This window comes from Emys orbicularis, chromosome 4, assembly GCF_028017835.1.
Source record: "Emys orbicularis isolate rEmyOrb1 chromosome 4, rEmyOrb1.hap1, whole genome shotgun sequence".
NCBI classification, from domain to species: domain Eukaryota; kingdom Metazoa; phylum Chordata; order Testudines; family Emydidae; genus Emys; species Emys orbicularis.
Window position 1 is genome coordinate 18,880,799 of NC_088686.1, and position 11,743 is coordinate 18,892,541.

The 11,743-nt window shown below is 42.1% G+C and overlaps 1 protein-coding gene across 1 annotated transcript in view; it reads left to right on the plus strand.

Moving 5' to 3' along the window:
• The window catches only part of LOC135878361 (neuroblast differentiation-associated protein AHNAK-like), a 31,714-nt gene extending 20,855 nt beyond the window's left edge, over positions 1-10,859 (plus strand). The window contains exon 6 of the mRNA XM_065404002.1: positions 2,649-10,859. Coding sequence (XP_065260074.1) covers positions 2,649-10,859 — 8,211 coding nt within the window. The remainder of the gene's footprint in view (positions 1-2,648) is intronic.
• Positions 10,860-11,743: the final 884 nt, after the last annotated feature.

Below are 11,743 nucleotides of genomic sequence, written 5' to 3' on the forward strand. Positions count from 1 at the left end.
TAGAGACTGAAGCTTCCGGCTGGAAAATACAAATGCCATCACTCAAAATGCCCAAAATGCCTAAAGCAGACATTCAAGCACCAAAGGTGGACATCACCTTCCCATCAGTAGATGTTTCTCTACCAAAGGCCGAGATGGACATTAAGGGCCCAGAAGCAACAGCCCTAGCGGTAAAGATAGAAGGTGAAATAAAAGCCACAGATAAAGATGCTAAAGGAAAAGAAAGTAAATTCAAAATGCCAACATTTGGCATGCCTTCATTTGGCTGGTCCACCTCAAAAGAGACCAGTGGTGGAGTAGCAGATGTTGAAGCAAGCCTCAAAGAGCCCCAGGTGACAATGCCGTCAGCTAGGGCCGAAGGAGAGATAACAGTGTCAGGACCTGCAATCCAGGCTCCAAGTGTTGAACTGGAAATCGGGACTTCTGCAGGAAAAGATGGTGAGAAGGGGAAAATTAAAATGCCTGATGCTAAGCTGCCGAGTGTGAAGCTTCCCAAAGTCAAGGCTCCCCAGGTACAGGTCAGTCTGCCAAAGGTGGACGCAGATATTTCCCTTCCCAAATCACAAGCCGGAATTAAAGAGGGGGGATTTGAAGTGAAAGTTCCTGACATGGAAAGCAGTATTGAAGTTGAGACAGGAAAAGCAGAGGCAACAGGGATGAAAATACACATGCCAAAAGTCCAGATGCCTTCTATGGGATTTTCTAAACCAGAAATCAAAGCTCCCAAAGTAGACGTGGATGTTACTTTACCCAAAGTCGATGTCACACTTCCCACGTGTGATGTCAGTCTTCAGGAAGCTGACCTCAAGGCAGCCTCTCTTCCCGGAGATGTCAAAATCTCAGCCCCTGGAGTCAAGATTCCCAAAATAGAAGGTTCCATTCAATTGAAGGGTCCAGGGATTGAAGCGAAAGAGCCATCAGCTGAACTTGCGGTGGAGGGACCAGAGGGGAAAGCTGCCGGTTTGGAAGGGAAAATTCAAATGCCTAAATTTGAAAAGCCAAAGTTTGGAGTTTCACTTCCAAAAGGCAAAGTGCCAGAAGGCAAGATCAGCTCACCCAAAATGGAAGCTGACATTCCCAAGCCAAAAGTCAAAGGCCAAGTGGGTGCAATCGGCGTGGAAACCCCGACGCTAGCAGTGGAAGCTGATGTTCCCGACGTAGAGACTGAAGCTTCCGGCTGGAAAATACAAATGCCATCACTCAAAATGCCCAAAATGCCTAAAGCAGACATTCAAGCACCAAAGGTGGACATCACCCTCCCATCAGTAGACGTTTCTCTACCAAAGGCCGAGGTGGACATTAAGGGCCCAGAAGCAACAGCTAAAGCGGTAAAGATAGAAGGTGAAATAAAAGCCACAGATAAAGATGGTAAAGGAAAAGAAAGTAAATTCAAAATGCCAACATTTGGCATGCCTTCATTTGGCTGGTCCACCTCAAAAGAGACCAGTGGTGGAGTAGCAGATGTTGAAGCAAGCCTCAAAGAGCCCCGGGTGACAATGTCGTCAGCTAGGGCCGAAGGAGAGATAACAGTGTCAGGACCTGTAATCCAGGCTCCAAGTGTTGAACTGGAAATCGGGACTTCTGCAGGAAAAGATGGTGAGAAGGGGAAAATTAAAATGCCTGATGCTAAGCTGCCGAGTGTGAAGCTTCCCAAAGTCAAGGGTCCCCAGGTACAGGTCAGTCTGCCAAAGGTGGAGGCAGATATTTCCCTTCCCAAATCACAAGCTGGAATTAAAGAGGGGGGATTTGAAGTGAAAGTTCCTGACATGGAAAGCAGTATTGAAGTTGAGACAGGGAAAGCAGAGGCAACAGGGATGAAAATACACATGCCGAAAGTCCAGATGCCTTCTATGGGATTTTCTAAACCAGAAATCAAAGCTCCCAAAGTAGACGTGGATGTTACTTTACCCAAAGTCGATGTCACACTTCCCACGTGTGATGTCAGTCTTCAGGAAGCTGATCTCAAGGCAGCCTCTCTTCCCGGAGATGTCAAAATCTCAGCCCCTGGAGTCAAGATTCCCAAAATAGAAGGTTCCATTCAATTGAAGGGTCCAGGGATTGAAGCGAAAGAGCCGTCAGCTGAACTTGCGGTGGAGGGACCAGAGGGGAAAGCTGCCGGTTTGGAAGGGAAAATTCAAATGCCTAAATTTGAAAAGCCAAAGTTTGGAGTTTCACTTCCAAAAGGCAAAGTGCCAGAAGGCGAGATCAGCTTACCCAAAATGGAAGCTGACATTCCCAAGACAAAAGTCAAAGGCCAAGTGGGTGCAATCAGCGTGGAAACCGCGACGCTAGCAGTGGAAGCTGATGTTCCCGACGTAGAGACTGAAGCTTCCGGCTGGAAAATACAAATGCCATCACTCAAAATGCCCAAAATGCCTAAAGCAGACATTCAAGCACCAAAGGTGGACATCACCTTCCCATCAGTAGATGTTTCTCTACCAAAGGCCGAGATGGACATTAAGGGCCCAGAAGCAACAGCCCTAGCGGTAAAGATAGAAGGTGAAATAAAAGCCACAGATAAAGATGCTAAAGGAAAAGAAAGTAAATTCAAAATGCCAACATTTGGCATGCCTTCATTTGGCTGGTCCACCTCAAAAGAGACCAGTGGTGGAGTAGCAGATGTTGAAGCAAGCCTCAAAGAGCCCCAGGTGACAATGCCGTCAGCTAGGGCCGAAGGAGAGATAACAGTGTCAGGACCTGCAATCCAGGCTCCAAGTGTTGAACTGGAAATCGGGACTTCTGCAGGAAAAGATGGTGAGAAGGGGAAAATTAAAATGCCTGATGCTAAGCTGCCGAGTGTGAAGCTTCCCAAAGTCAAGGCTCCCCAGGTACAGGTCAGTCTGCCAAAGGTGGACGCAGATATTTCCCTTCCCAAATCACAAGCCGGAATTAAAGAGGGGGGATTTGAAGTGAAAGTTCCTGACATGGAAAGCAGTATTGAAGTTGAGACAGGAAAAGCAGAGGCAACAGGGATGAAAATACACATGCCAAAAGTCCAGATGCCTTCTATGGGATTTTCTAAACCAGAAATCAAAGCTCCCAAAGTAGACGTGGATGTTACTTTACCCAAAGTCGATGTCACACTTCCCACGTGTGATGTCAGTCTTCAGGAAGCTGACCTCAAGGCAGCCTCTGTTCCCGGAGATGTCAAAATCTCAGCCCCTGGAGTCAAGATTCCCAAAATAGAAGGTTCCATTCAATTGAAGGGTCCAGGGATTGAAGCGAAAGAGCCATCAGCTGAACTTGCGGTGGAGGGACCAGAGGGGAAAGCTGCCGGTTTGGAAGGGAAAATTCAAATGCCTAAATTTGAAAAGCCAAAGTTTGGAGTTTCACTTCCAAAAGGCAAAGTGCCAGAAGGCAAGATCAGCTCACCCAAAATGGAAGCTGACATTCCCAAGCCAAAAGTCAAAGGCCAAGTGGGTGCAATCGGCGTGGAAACCCCGACGCTAGCAGTGGAAGCTGATGTTCCCGACGTAGAGACTGAAGCTTCCGGCTGGAAAATACAAATGCCATCACTCAAAATGCCCAAAATGCCTAAAGCAGACATTCAAGCACCAAAGGTGGACATCACCCTCCCATCAGTAGACGTTTCTCTACCAAAGGCCGAGGTGGACATTAAGGGCCCAGAAGCAACAGCTAAAGCGGTAAAGATAGAAGGTGAAATAAAAGCCACAGATAAAGATGGTAAAGGAAAAGAAAGTAAATTCAAAATGCCAACATTTGGCATGCCTTCATTTGGCTGGTCCACCTCAAAAGAGACCAGTGGTGGAGTAGCAGATGTTGAAGCAAGCCTCAAAGAGCCCCAGGTGACTATTCCGCCACCTAGGGCTGAAGGAGAGATAACAGTGTCAGGACCTGTAATCCAGGCTCCAAGTGTTGAACTGGAAATCGGGACTTCTGCAGGAAAAGATGGTGAGAAGGGGAAAATTAAAATGCCTGATGCTAAGCTGCCGAGTGTGAAGCTTCCCAAAGTCAAGGCTCCCCAGGTACAGGTCAGTCTGCCAAAGGTGGAGGCAGATATTTCCCTTCCCAAATCACAAGCCGGAATTAAAGAGGGGGGATTTGAAGTGAAAGTTCCCGACATGGAAAGCAGTATTGAAGTTGAGACAGGGAAAGCAGAGGCAACAGGGATGAAAATACACATGCCAAAAGTCCAGATGCCTTCTATGGGATTTTCTAAACCAGAAATCAAAGCTCCCAAAGTAGACGTGGATGTTACTTTACCCAAAGTCGATGTCACACTTCCCACGTGTGATGTCAGTCTTCAGGAAGCTGACCTCAAGGCAGCCTCTCTTCCCGGAGATGTCAAAATCTCAGCCCCTGGAGTCAAGATTCCCAAAATAGAAGGTTCCATTCAATTGAAGGGTCCAGGGATTGAAGCGAAAGAGCCATCAGCTGAACTTGCGGTGGAGGGACCAGAGGGGAAAGCTGCCGGTTTGGAAGGGAAAATTCAAATGCCTAAATTTGAAAAGCCAAAGTTTGGAGTTTCACTTCCAAAAGGCAAAGTGCCAGAAGGCGAGATCAGCTTACCCAAAATGGAAGCTGACATTTCCAAGCCAAAAGTCAAAGGCCAAGTGGGTACAATCGGCGTGGAAACCCCGACGCTAGCAGTGGAAGCTGATGTTCCCAACGTAGAGACTGAAGCTTCCGGCTGGAAAATACAAATGCCATCACTCAAAATGCCCAAAATGCCTAAAGCAGACATTCAAGCACCAAAGGTGGACATCACCCTTCCATCAGTAGACGTTTCTCTACCAAAGGCCGAGGTGGACATTAAGGGCCCAGAAGCAACAGCTAAAGCAGTAAAGATAGAAGGTGAAATAAAAGCCACAGATAAAGATGCTAAAGGAAAAGAAAGTAAATTCAAAATGCCAACATTTGGCATGCCTTCATTTGGCTGGTCCACCTCAAAAAGAACCAGTTATGGAGTAGCAGATGTTGAAACAAGCCTGAAAGAGCCCCAGGTGACTATTCCGCCAGCTAGGGCTGAAGGAGAGATAACAGTGTCAGGACCTGCAATCCAGGCTCCAAGTGTTGGACTTGAAATCCCAAGTAGTTCTGGAAAAGATAGCATTAAGGGGATATCTAAAATGCCTCATTTTAAAATTCCAAAGGTGTCAATTTCTAAGATTCCTAAATCTGAAATTAGTGATCCCAACTTGCAGGCTGATGTTTTGCACCCTATAACTGAATCTAATGTAATAGCTGAAGGAATACCATTGAGGTTTTCAGGCCCTGAGAGCAGCGTGGACCTTCCTGAGTGTGGAGGAGTTTCAAGGGCCAAAAGTGTTAATTTACCAAAATTTTGGATTCCTGATTTGGGTTTTTCCAAAGTTGATATCAGTACCCCTAAAGTTTACCAGGATGCAAACTTACTGAAAGATGACGTCACTCTTACTAAGTATCACATGAGTATTCAAGAACCCAAAGTGATATCTGGGTCTGCTGTTAGTGATGTAAGCATTCCAGATACAGATATTAAAGTTGCAATGACAGAAAGTTCCACTGAGCTGAAGAGTCCAGAAATAGTTGCTAAAATACCATCAGCTGACATTGCTATAGATAGAGGAGAAATGAAGCTTGAAGGTTTCGAAGGGAAGACTAAAATGCCTAAATTCCAAAAAATGAAGTTTGGAATTTCACTGCCTAAGGGAGAAATTCCAGAGAGTGAGATCAGCTTACCCCAAATGGAAGCTGACATTCCCAAGCCAAAAGCGATAGCTGAAGTTACTGAGATTGCTTTTGAAACTTCATCTTTATATATTAAATCTGAAGATTCTGATGCAGGAACAGACGTGTCAGGCTTAAAAATGCAACTGCCATCACTCAAAATGCCTCAAATACCTAAAGCTGACGGAGCACCAAAGGTGGACATCAGCCTCCCATCAGTTGATGTTACCATGCCAACAACAAAGGTAGACATTCGAGGCCCAGATTTAGAAAGTAAAGTGGTAAAGACTGAGAGTGAAATAAAATCTGGAGAAAAAGACATTGAAGGGAAAGAAAGCAAGTTCAAAATGCCAAAATTCAAACTGCCATCATTTAGTTGGTCACCAAAGAAAGAAGCAGTTGTTACATGTGATACTGAAGCAACCCTTGAGGAGCCTACTTTGGCCTCTTCTTTAGGAGAAACAGAAGCTGAACTAACATTAACTGTAGCTGAGGTTCAGTGCCCAAGTGTGGATCTCGAAAGTGATATGCCTATAGGAAAAGATGGTGAGAAGGGCAAAACTAAAAAGCCTCAGTTCAGCATGCCAAAGATATCACTTCCTAAAATGAAGGGTCACAAAGCACAGGTCTCTCTGCCAAAATTGGAAAGTGATATTAGTGGTCCTAAACCAGAAAATGAAGGAGATGTTTCAGTGCAGAGATCAGAGAAAGGAAGCAGTGGAGATGGAGAAGGAATAGCCATAAAAATGCCAAAGGTTAAGATCTCTACTTCAGAATTTTCAAAACCAGAAATCAAAGCTCCCAAAATGGATATGGATGTTAGCTTACCTACGGTTGATGTCACACTTCCTACATATGATGTGACTATTCAACAAGCTGACTTGAAATTGAGGTCTGCTGGTGCTGATGTCAGCCTGTCAGCCCCAGCTATTAAGATTCCAACATCAGAAGGGTCCATAGAGTTGCAAAGTCCAGAAACAGGAGTTGAAGGAATATCAGCTGGAATTGCTGTGGATGGAGCAGAGATGAAAGTTAAAGGTCTTGAAGGGAAGATTAAAATGCCCAAATTCCAAAAGCCAAAGTTTGGAATTTCACGTCCTAAAGGGAAAGTGCCAGAGAGCGAGATCAGCTTACCCAAAATGGAAGCTGATGTTCCCCAGCTAAAAGCGATGACAGATATTGTTGACATTGCTGTGGAAGCACCAACAGTAGAAGTTGAATCTGTCATCCCTAATGCAGAAAGAGAATCTTCAGGCTGGAAAATCAAAATGCCCAAAATACCTGAAGCTGATATTAAGACACCCAAAGTTGACATTAACCTCCAATCCAACGTTTCTGTTCCAGTGACAGAGATTGGCATTCAAGATTCAAATATGGCATCTAAAGCAACAATGTTTGAGGGAGAAATAAAACCTGGAGATACAGATATGGAAGGGAAAGAAGGACATTTCAAGTTGCCAAAATTCAAATTGCCATCATTTAGTTGGTCACCAAAAAAAGAAGAAAGCATTAAAGCTGATTTTGAAGCACCTCTGGAAGAGCCTAAAATTACTGTATCATCAGGCAAAACAGACACAAAACTAGCAGAAACTGTAAATGAGGAACAGGGTCCAAGCATGGCTCTTGATATTGAAATATCTACAGGAAAAGAAGAACAAAAAAGCCAAATTAAAAAGCCTCAATTTATCATGCCTAGAATTTCATTCTCCAAAATTAAGGTTCCTAAATCTCAGGTGAATCTGCCAAAAGTGGAAGCTGATGTTACTGTTCCTAAACCAGAAAGAGATGGAGAAGACTTAGTGCAGATACCTGATATAGAAAGCAGTCATACCAAAAGCATAGAAGAGGGAGCACAAATAAGCATAAAAATGCCAAAAGTTCAGATTCCTACTCTGGAATTTTCCAAACCAGAAATCAAAGTTCCCAAATCAGACATGGACATTAGCCTACCTAAGGCTGATGCCACCTTTCCTACATATGATGTGAGTCTTCAACAAGCTGACCTCAAATTAGGGTCTGCTGGTGATGATGTCAGCTTGTCCCCGGGTATTAAATTTCCCACAGCAGAAGCTTCCATTGAGCTGAAGGGTCCAGAAACAGGAATTGAAGGACCATTGACGGTGGATGGAGCGGAAGTGAAAGTTGAAGGTCTTGAAGGGAAGATGAAAATGCCTAAATTCCAAAAGCCAAAGTTTGAAATTTCACTTCCAAAAGGAAAAAGACCAGAAAGTGAGATCAGCTTACCCAAAATGGAAGCTGGAGTTCCCCAGCTTTCAATGACAACAGATATTGCTGACATTGCTGTGGAAGCTCCAATACTAGAAATTAAATCTGATGTCTCTGATGCAGAAATAGAGGTTTCAGCTGGGAAAATGAAAATGCCTCAAGTTTCTATCACTGACATTAAAGCTCCAGAGATGGATGTTAGTCTCCCATCAGTTTCTGTTTCAACCACAGAGGTGGCCATTCAAAGCCCTGAGGTGGAGGATATGAAAATGCAAGGAAAACATGAAACGAAGTCTGGAGAAATTCAGACTGAAGAACATCAGGGCTGGTTTAAAATGCCAAAATTCAGAATGCCAACATTTGCTCGGTCATCTTCTAAGGAAAAAAGAGGTGACATTGATAGTGAAGGGAGCCTGGAAAAGCCTCAAGTAAGTGCTCCTTCTGCTGAAATGCAAACTGAAATAGAAGCTCCTGAATATGCAACATCATTGCCACATGTGGACACTGAATCTGCTGCTGGAAAGGATGTTTTGGAAGGTAAAATCAAATCTGCTAAAGCAGAGATTCCAAAAGTGGGAGTTTCTCTCCACAAAGATAAAAGTTCTGATGTTACCTCATCAAAGTTTGAAGCAGAAGTTTCACTACCTCCAGAAAAAGCAGTTATTAAAGTAAGCATTCCTGAAACCAAAACTTATGCTGATGTAGTTAAATGCGGTGCTGAAGGACAACAATTGAAAACACATACTCCAAAAGTCATGATACCTAAGGCAGAACTCTCTACATCAGAAATTAGTGCTTCAAAAACTGGGGTGGACATCAGCTTACCAAAAGCTGACATTACACTCCCTAAATTTGATCTGACTCTTCAAGAACAAAAAGCCAAATCAGAGTGTGCAGAGATTCCAACAGCAGAACATTCCATTGAGCTGAAAAGTCCAGAAATAGGAGCCAAAGCACCATCTGTTGAAATTGCTTTGGATGGAACACAGAAGAAGTTAGATGCCCTCCCAAAAGTAGAGCTGGACATTCTACATGCAGGTGCAGGAGTTAAAACTGAAAAGCTAGGGAGTGTAATAAAATCTACAGGAAAGGATGTTCAAGGAAGAGAAAGTAAATTAAAAATGCCAAAATTCAGTGTACCCTCATTTGGATGGCCTGCCACAAAGGGAACAGGAGATGTTGCTGATGTTAAAACCAACCTTGAAGAGACCAAGATAGGTGCTCCGGGAATTAAAATGGATACTGAAATAAGTGTTGTAGACCATGAAATAGAGTTTCCAGCTGAAAGTGTTGAAAAGGATATTTCTGCAGGAGTCAGAGTGAAAGTGGAAGTTGGAGATGAAGCAAGCAAAATGAAAACATCTAAATTTAAGATGCCAAAGTTTGGAGTGTTACATTCAAAAGCAAAGGGTTCTGAAGTTGATGTCTTTCTCCCAAAGTTAGAGGCTGATGTTTCACTGCCTAAAACTGAACTAGGCATAGTAGAAATCCAGTTTAAAAAAGCAGATGGCTCCATTGACCTGCAAAGTCCAAGTTCAGACCTTATGGAATCATCAACCAGTATTTCAAAGGACAAGCCAGACAAACAAAGTGAAAGTGTAGAGGTAAATATTAAAATTCCCAAGTTAAAAATACCAGCGTTCACTTACAATGCACCCACAGTTGAAACTGACGTTTCAACATCAAAAGTGGCAACAGACTTGAAAGGTGCTGGTACTGACATTGAAACACCAAAACTGGAAGTAAGCACTAAAGAAAGACCAGAGTTTGCGGGTGGTAATATCCAAACGCCATCAGTCAAAATTCCAACATTGGCTGAACGTGACATTAAAACCCCACAGGTATACGTTAAGGTCCCAGACTCTTCAGTTTCAAAAGCAGCACTACAGATTCAGGGACCAGTTGCAGAGAGTAAAGAAATAAAAACACAAGGTGAAGTTGAATCTGGACATGTTGATATCGAAACGCATGAGACTTATTCCTCTCAGATAGTGAAAGAATCTGAGATTCCTTCATCAGAAATTAAAACTGCTAGTTTTGGATTTTCACTTCTCAAAGTGAAGATACCTGAGTCACATGTTAAACTAGACATGCCAGTCAAACTGCAGTCTTATACAGAATATAAACATGAGGTGTCTGAGAGTGAAGTTCACCAACCTAAACTTTCTGATGAAAATTTAGGGGTAGCAATACAAAAGACTGGCACTGCTGAGTTTAAATTATCTGGCAAACCACAAAGTGAAACTGATGAATCTAATGATGTCGTATCTTCCAGTGTTAGTTTGCCAAAATTGAAAACATTTACAGTTGAAGTACAGCCTTCCAGTAAACTTGGAGACACTCAATCTGATAAGCAACCAGAGGAAATAGCTGTATCTCCTCTTTCTAAAGATGATGAAATAGCTAAAATACCAGAAGATGAAGAAAAAGATATGAAGGATCAAAAAGAAAAAACTGACAGTAAAAGATCTTCTGGCAGATTCAAATTTTGGCTTCCAAGTATTGGGTTTTCTTCCTCTGTTGATGACACAGGCTCAGATTCCAAACCTGAAGTCCAAAAATCAATTCCAGAAGAAACCCAACCTGTTGACTCTTCTGTGTCAGATACTGACTCTTCTAAACAAACTGAAAAAACTGGATGGTTTAGATTTCCCAAATTAGGCTTCTCATCCTCATCAAAAAAGGCTAAGAACGTTGACAAAGAAGAAGAAACAAATCTAAAAGAAATGAAAACTTCAGATGATGAAAGTCCATCAGAGAGACCTGAAACATTTTTTGATGCAGAAGAAAGCTTATCACCTAAAGAAGAAACAATTAAGGGTGAAGAAAATGAAACTACAGGGACCTCATCTAATGTCCAAGTTTCTGGTGCTATAGTTACATCATCAGCAAGAACTGAATTAATTTTGTTGGAGAGGGAAAGAGCTAGTCAGCAAAGTATTCTTGAAAAGACCACCAAATGAGTTTTTTTTCTGATCTAAATGTATATGGAAAATCTGAAGGTAGAACAAACTAAGAGAAAAACATATGCAGAAAAATGCTGTCTTTCCAAAGAGTTTTCCAGAAGAAATGAAAGTGGAACAGAACTTAAAACTGATATTTATGAAAACAGTCTATGGATCATTCTTCACTACACTGGCATTTGCAAGCACGTGAACATACTGTAGGTCCTAATGAAACACTTGTTTCATGAGATGTACCCAAGAAGAAACACACAACTACTGATGAAAAGGAGGCATTCATACTTTTAACAAAGTCTGATAAAATTCTCCTAACCATGCAAAATAAAGTGTTGAATGGAGCAAAGACAGTGAAAAGATTTTATTAAATATAATTCTCTAAAACATGCCAATTGTGTTTAGTTATAGATTATTTGCAGAAAGGAGTATAAAGCTAGTGCTATGAGGACTAGAAATATACATAACTGTTTAGATTTTATTTTATTAAATATATTTCTGCCTTGATGTTGCTTTCTTATGAAAAATATATTTTCTTTATCTTAGAGCAATATTTGTATTCCATGATCATTTTAAAATGTAGAACAAACAGAAATAATACTGTAGATATGACAATCCTTCCCCCCCCCCAGTTAGTAGGGTGGATAATAGTTAGCCTTAAAAAAAATAAAAACTTCAGCAAAAGCTCCTGAAAAATATATACTGCTGATTCACATATTCAAAATACAGAAATAAAATATGGCAACTGAGAAGAAGAATAAAAAAAAATTGGGGTAAGAAAGTTCATTATGTAAATATTTATCAGAATAGTTAATGCATAGAATGGGGCATATGTGAGAGGAATCACTGGAAAGGTTTTCCAGAGAAATAAGATGTAAATAGTTATTTAC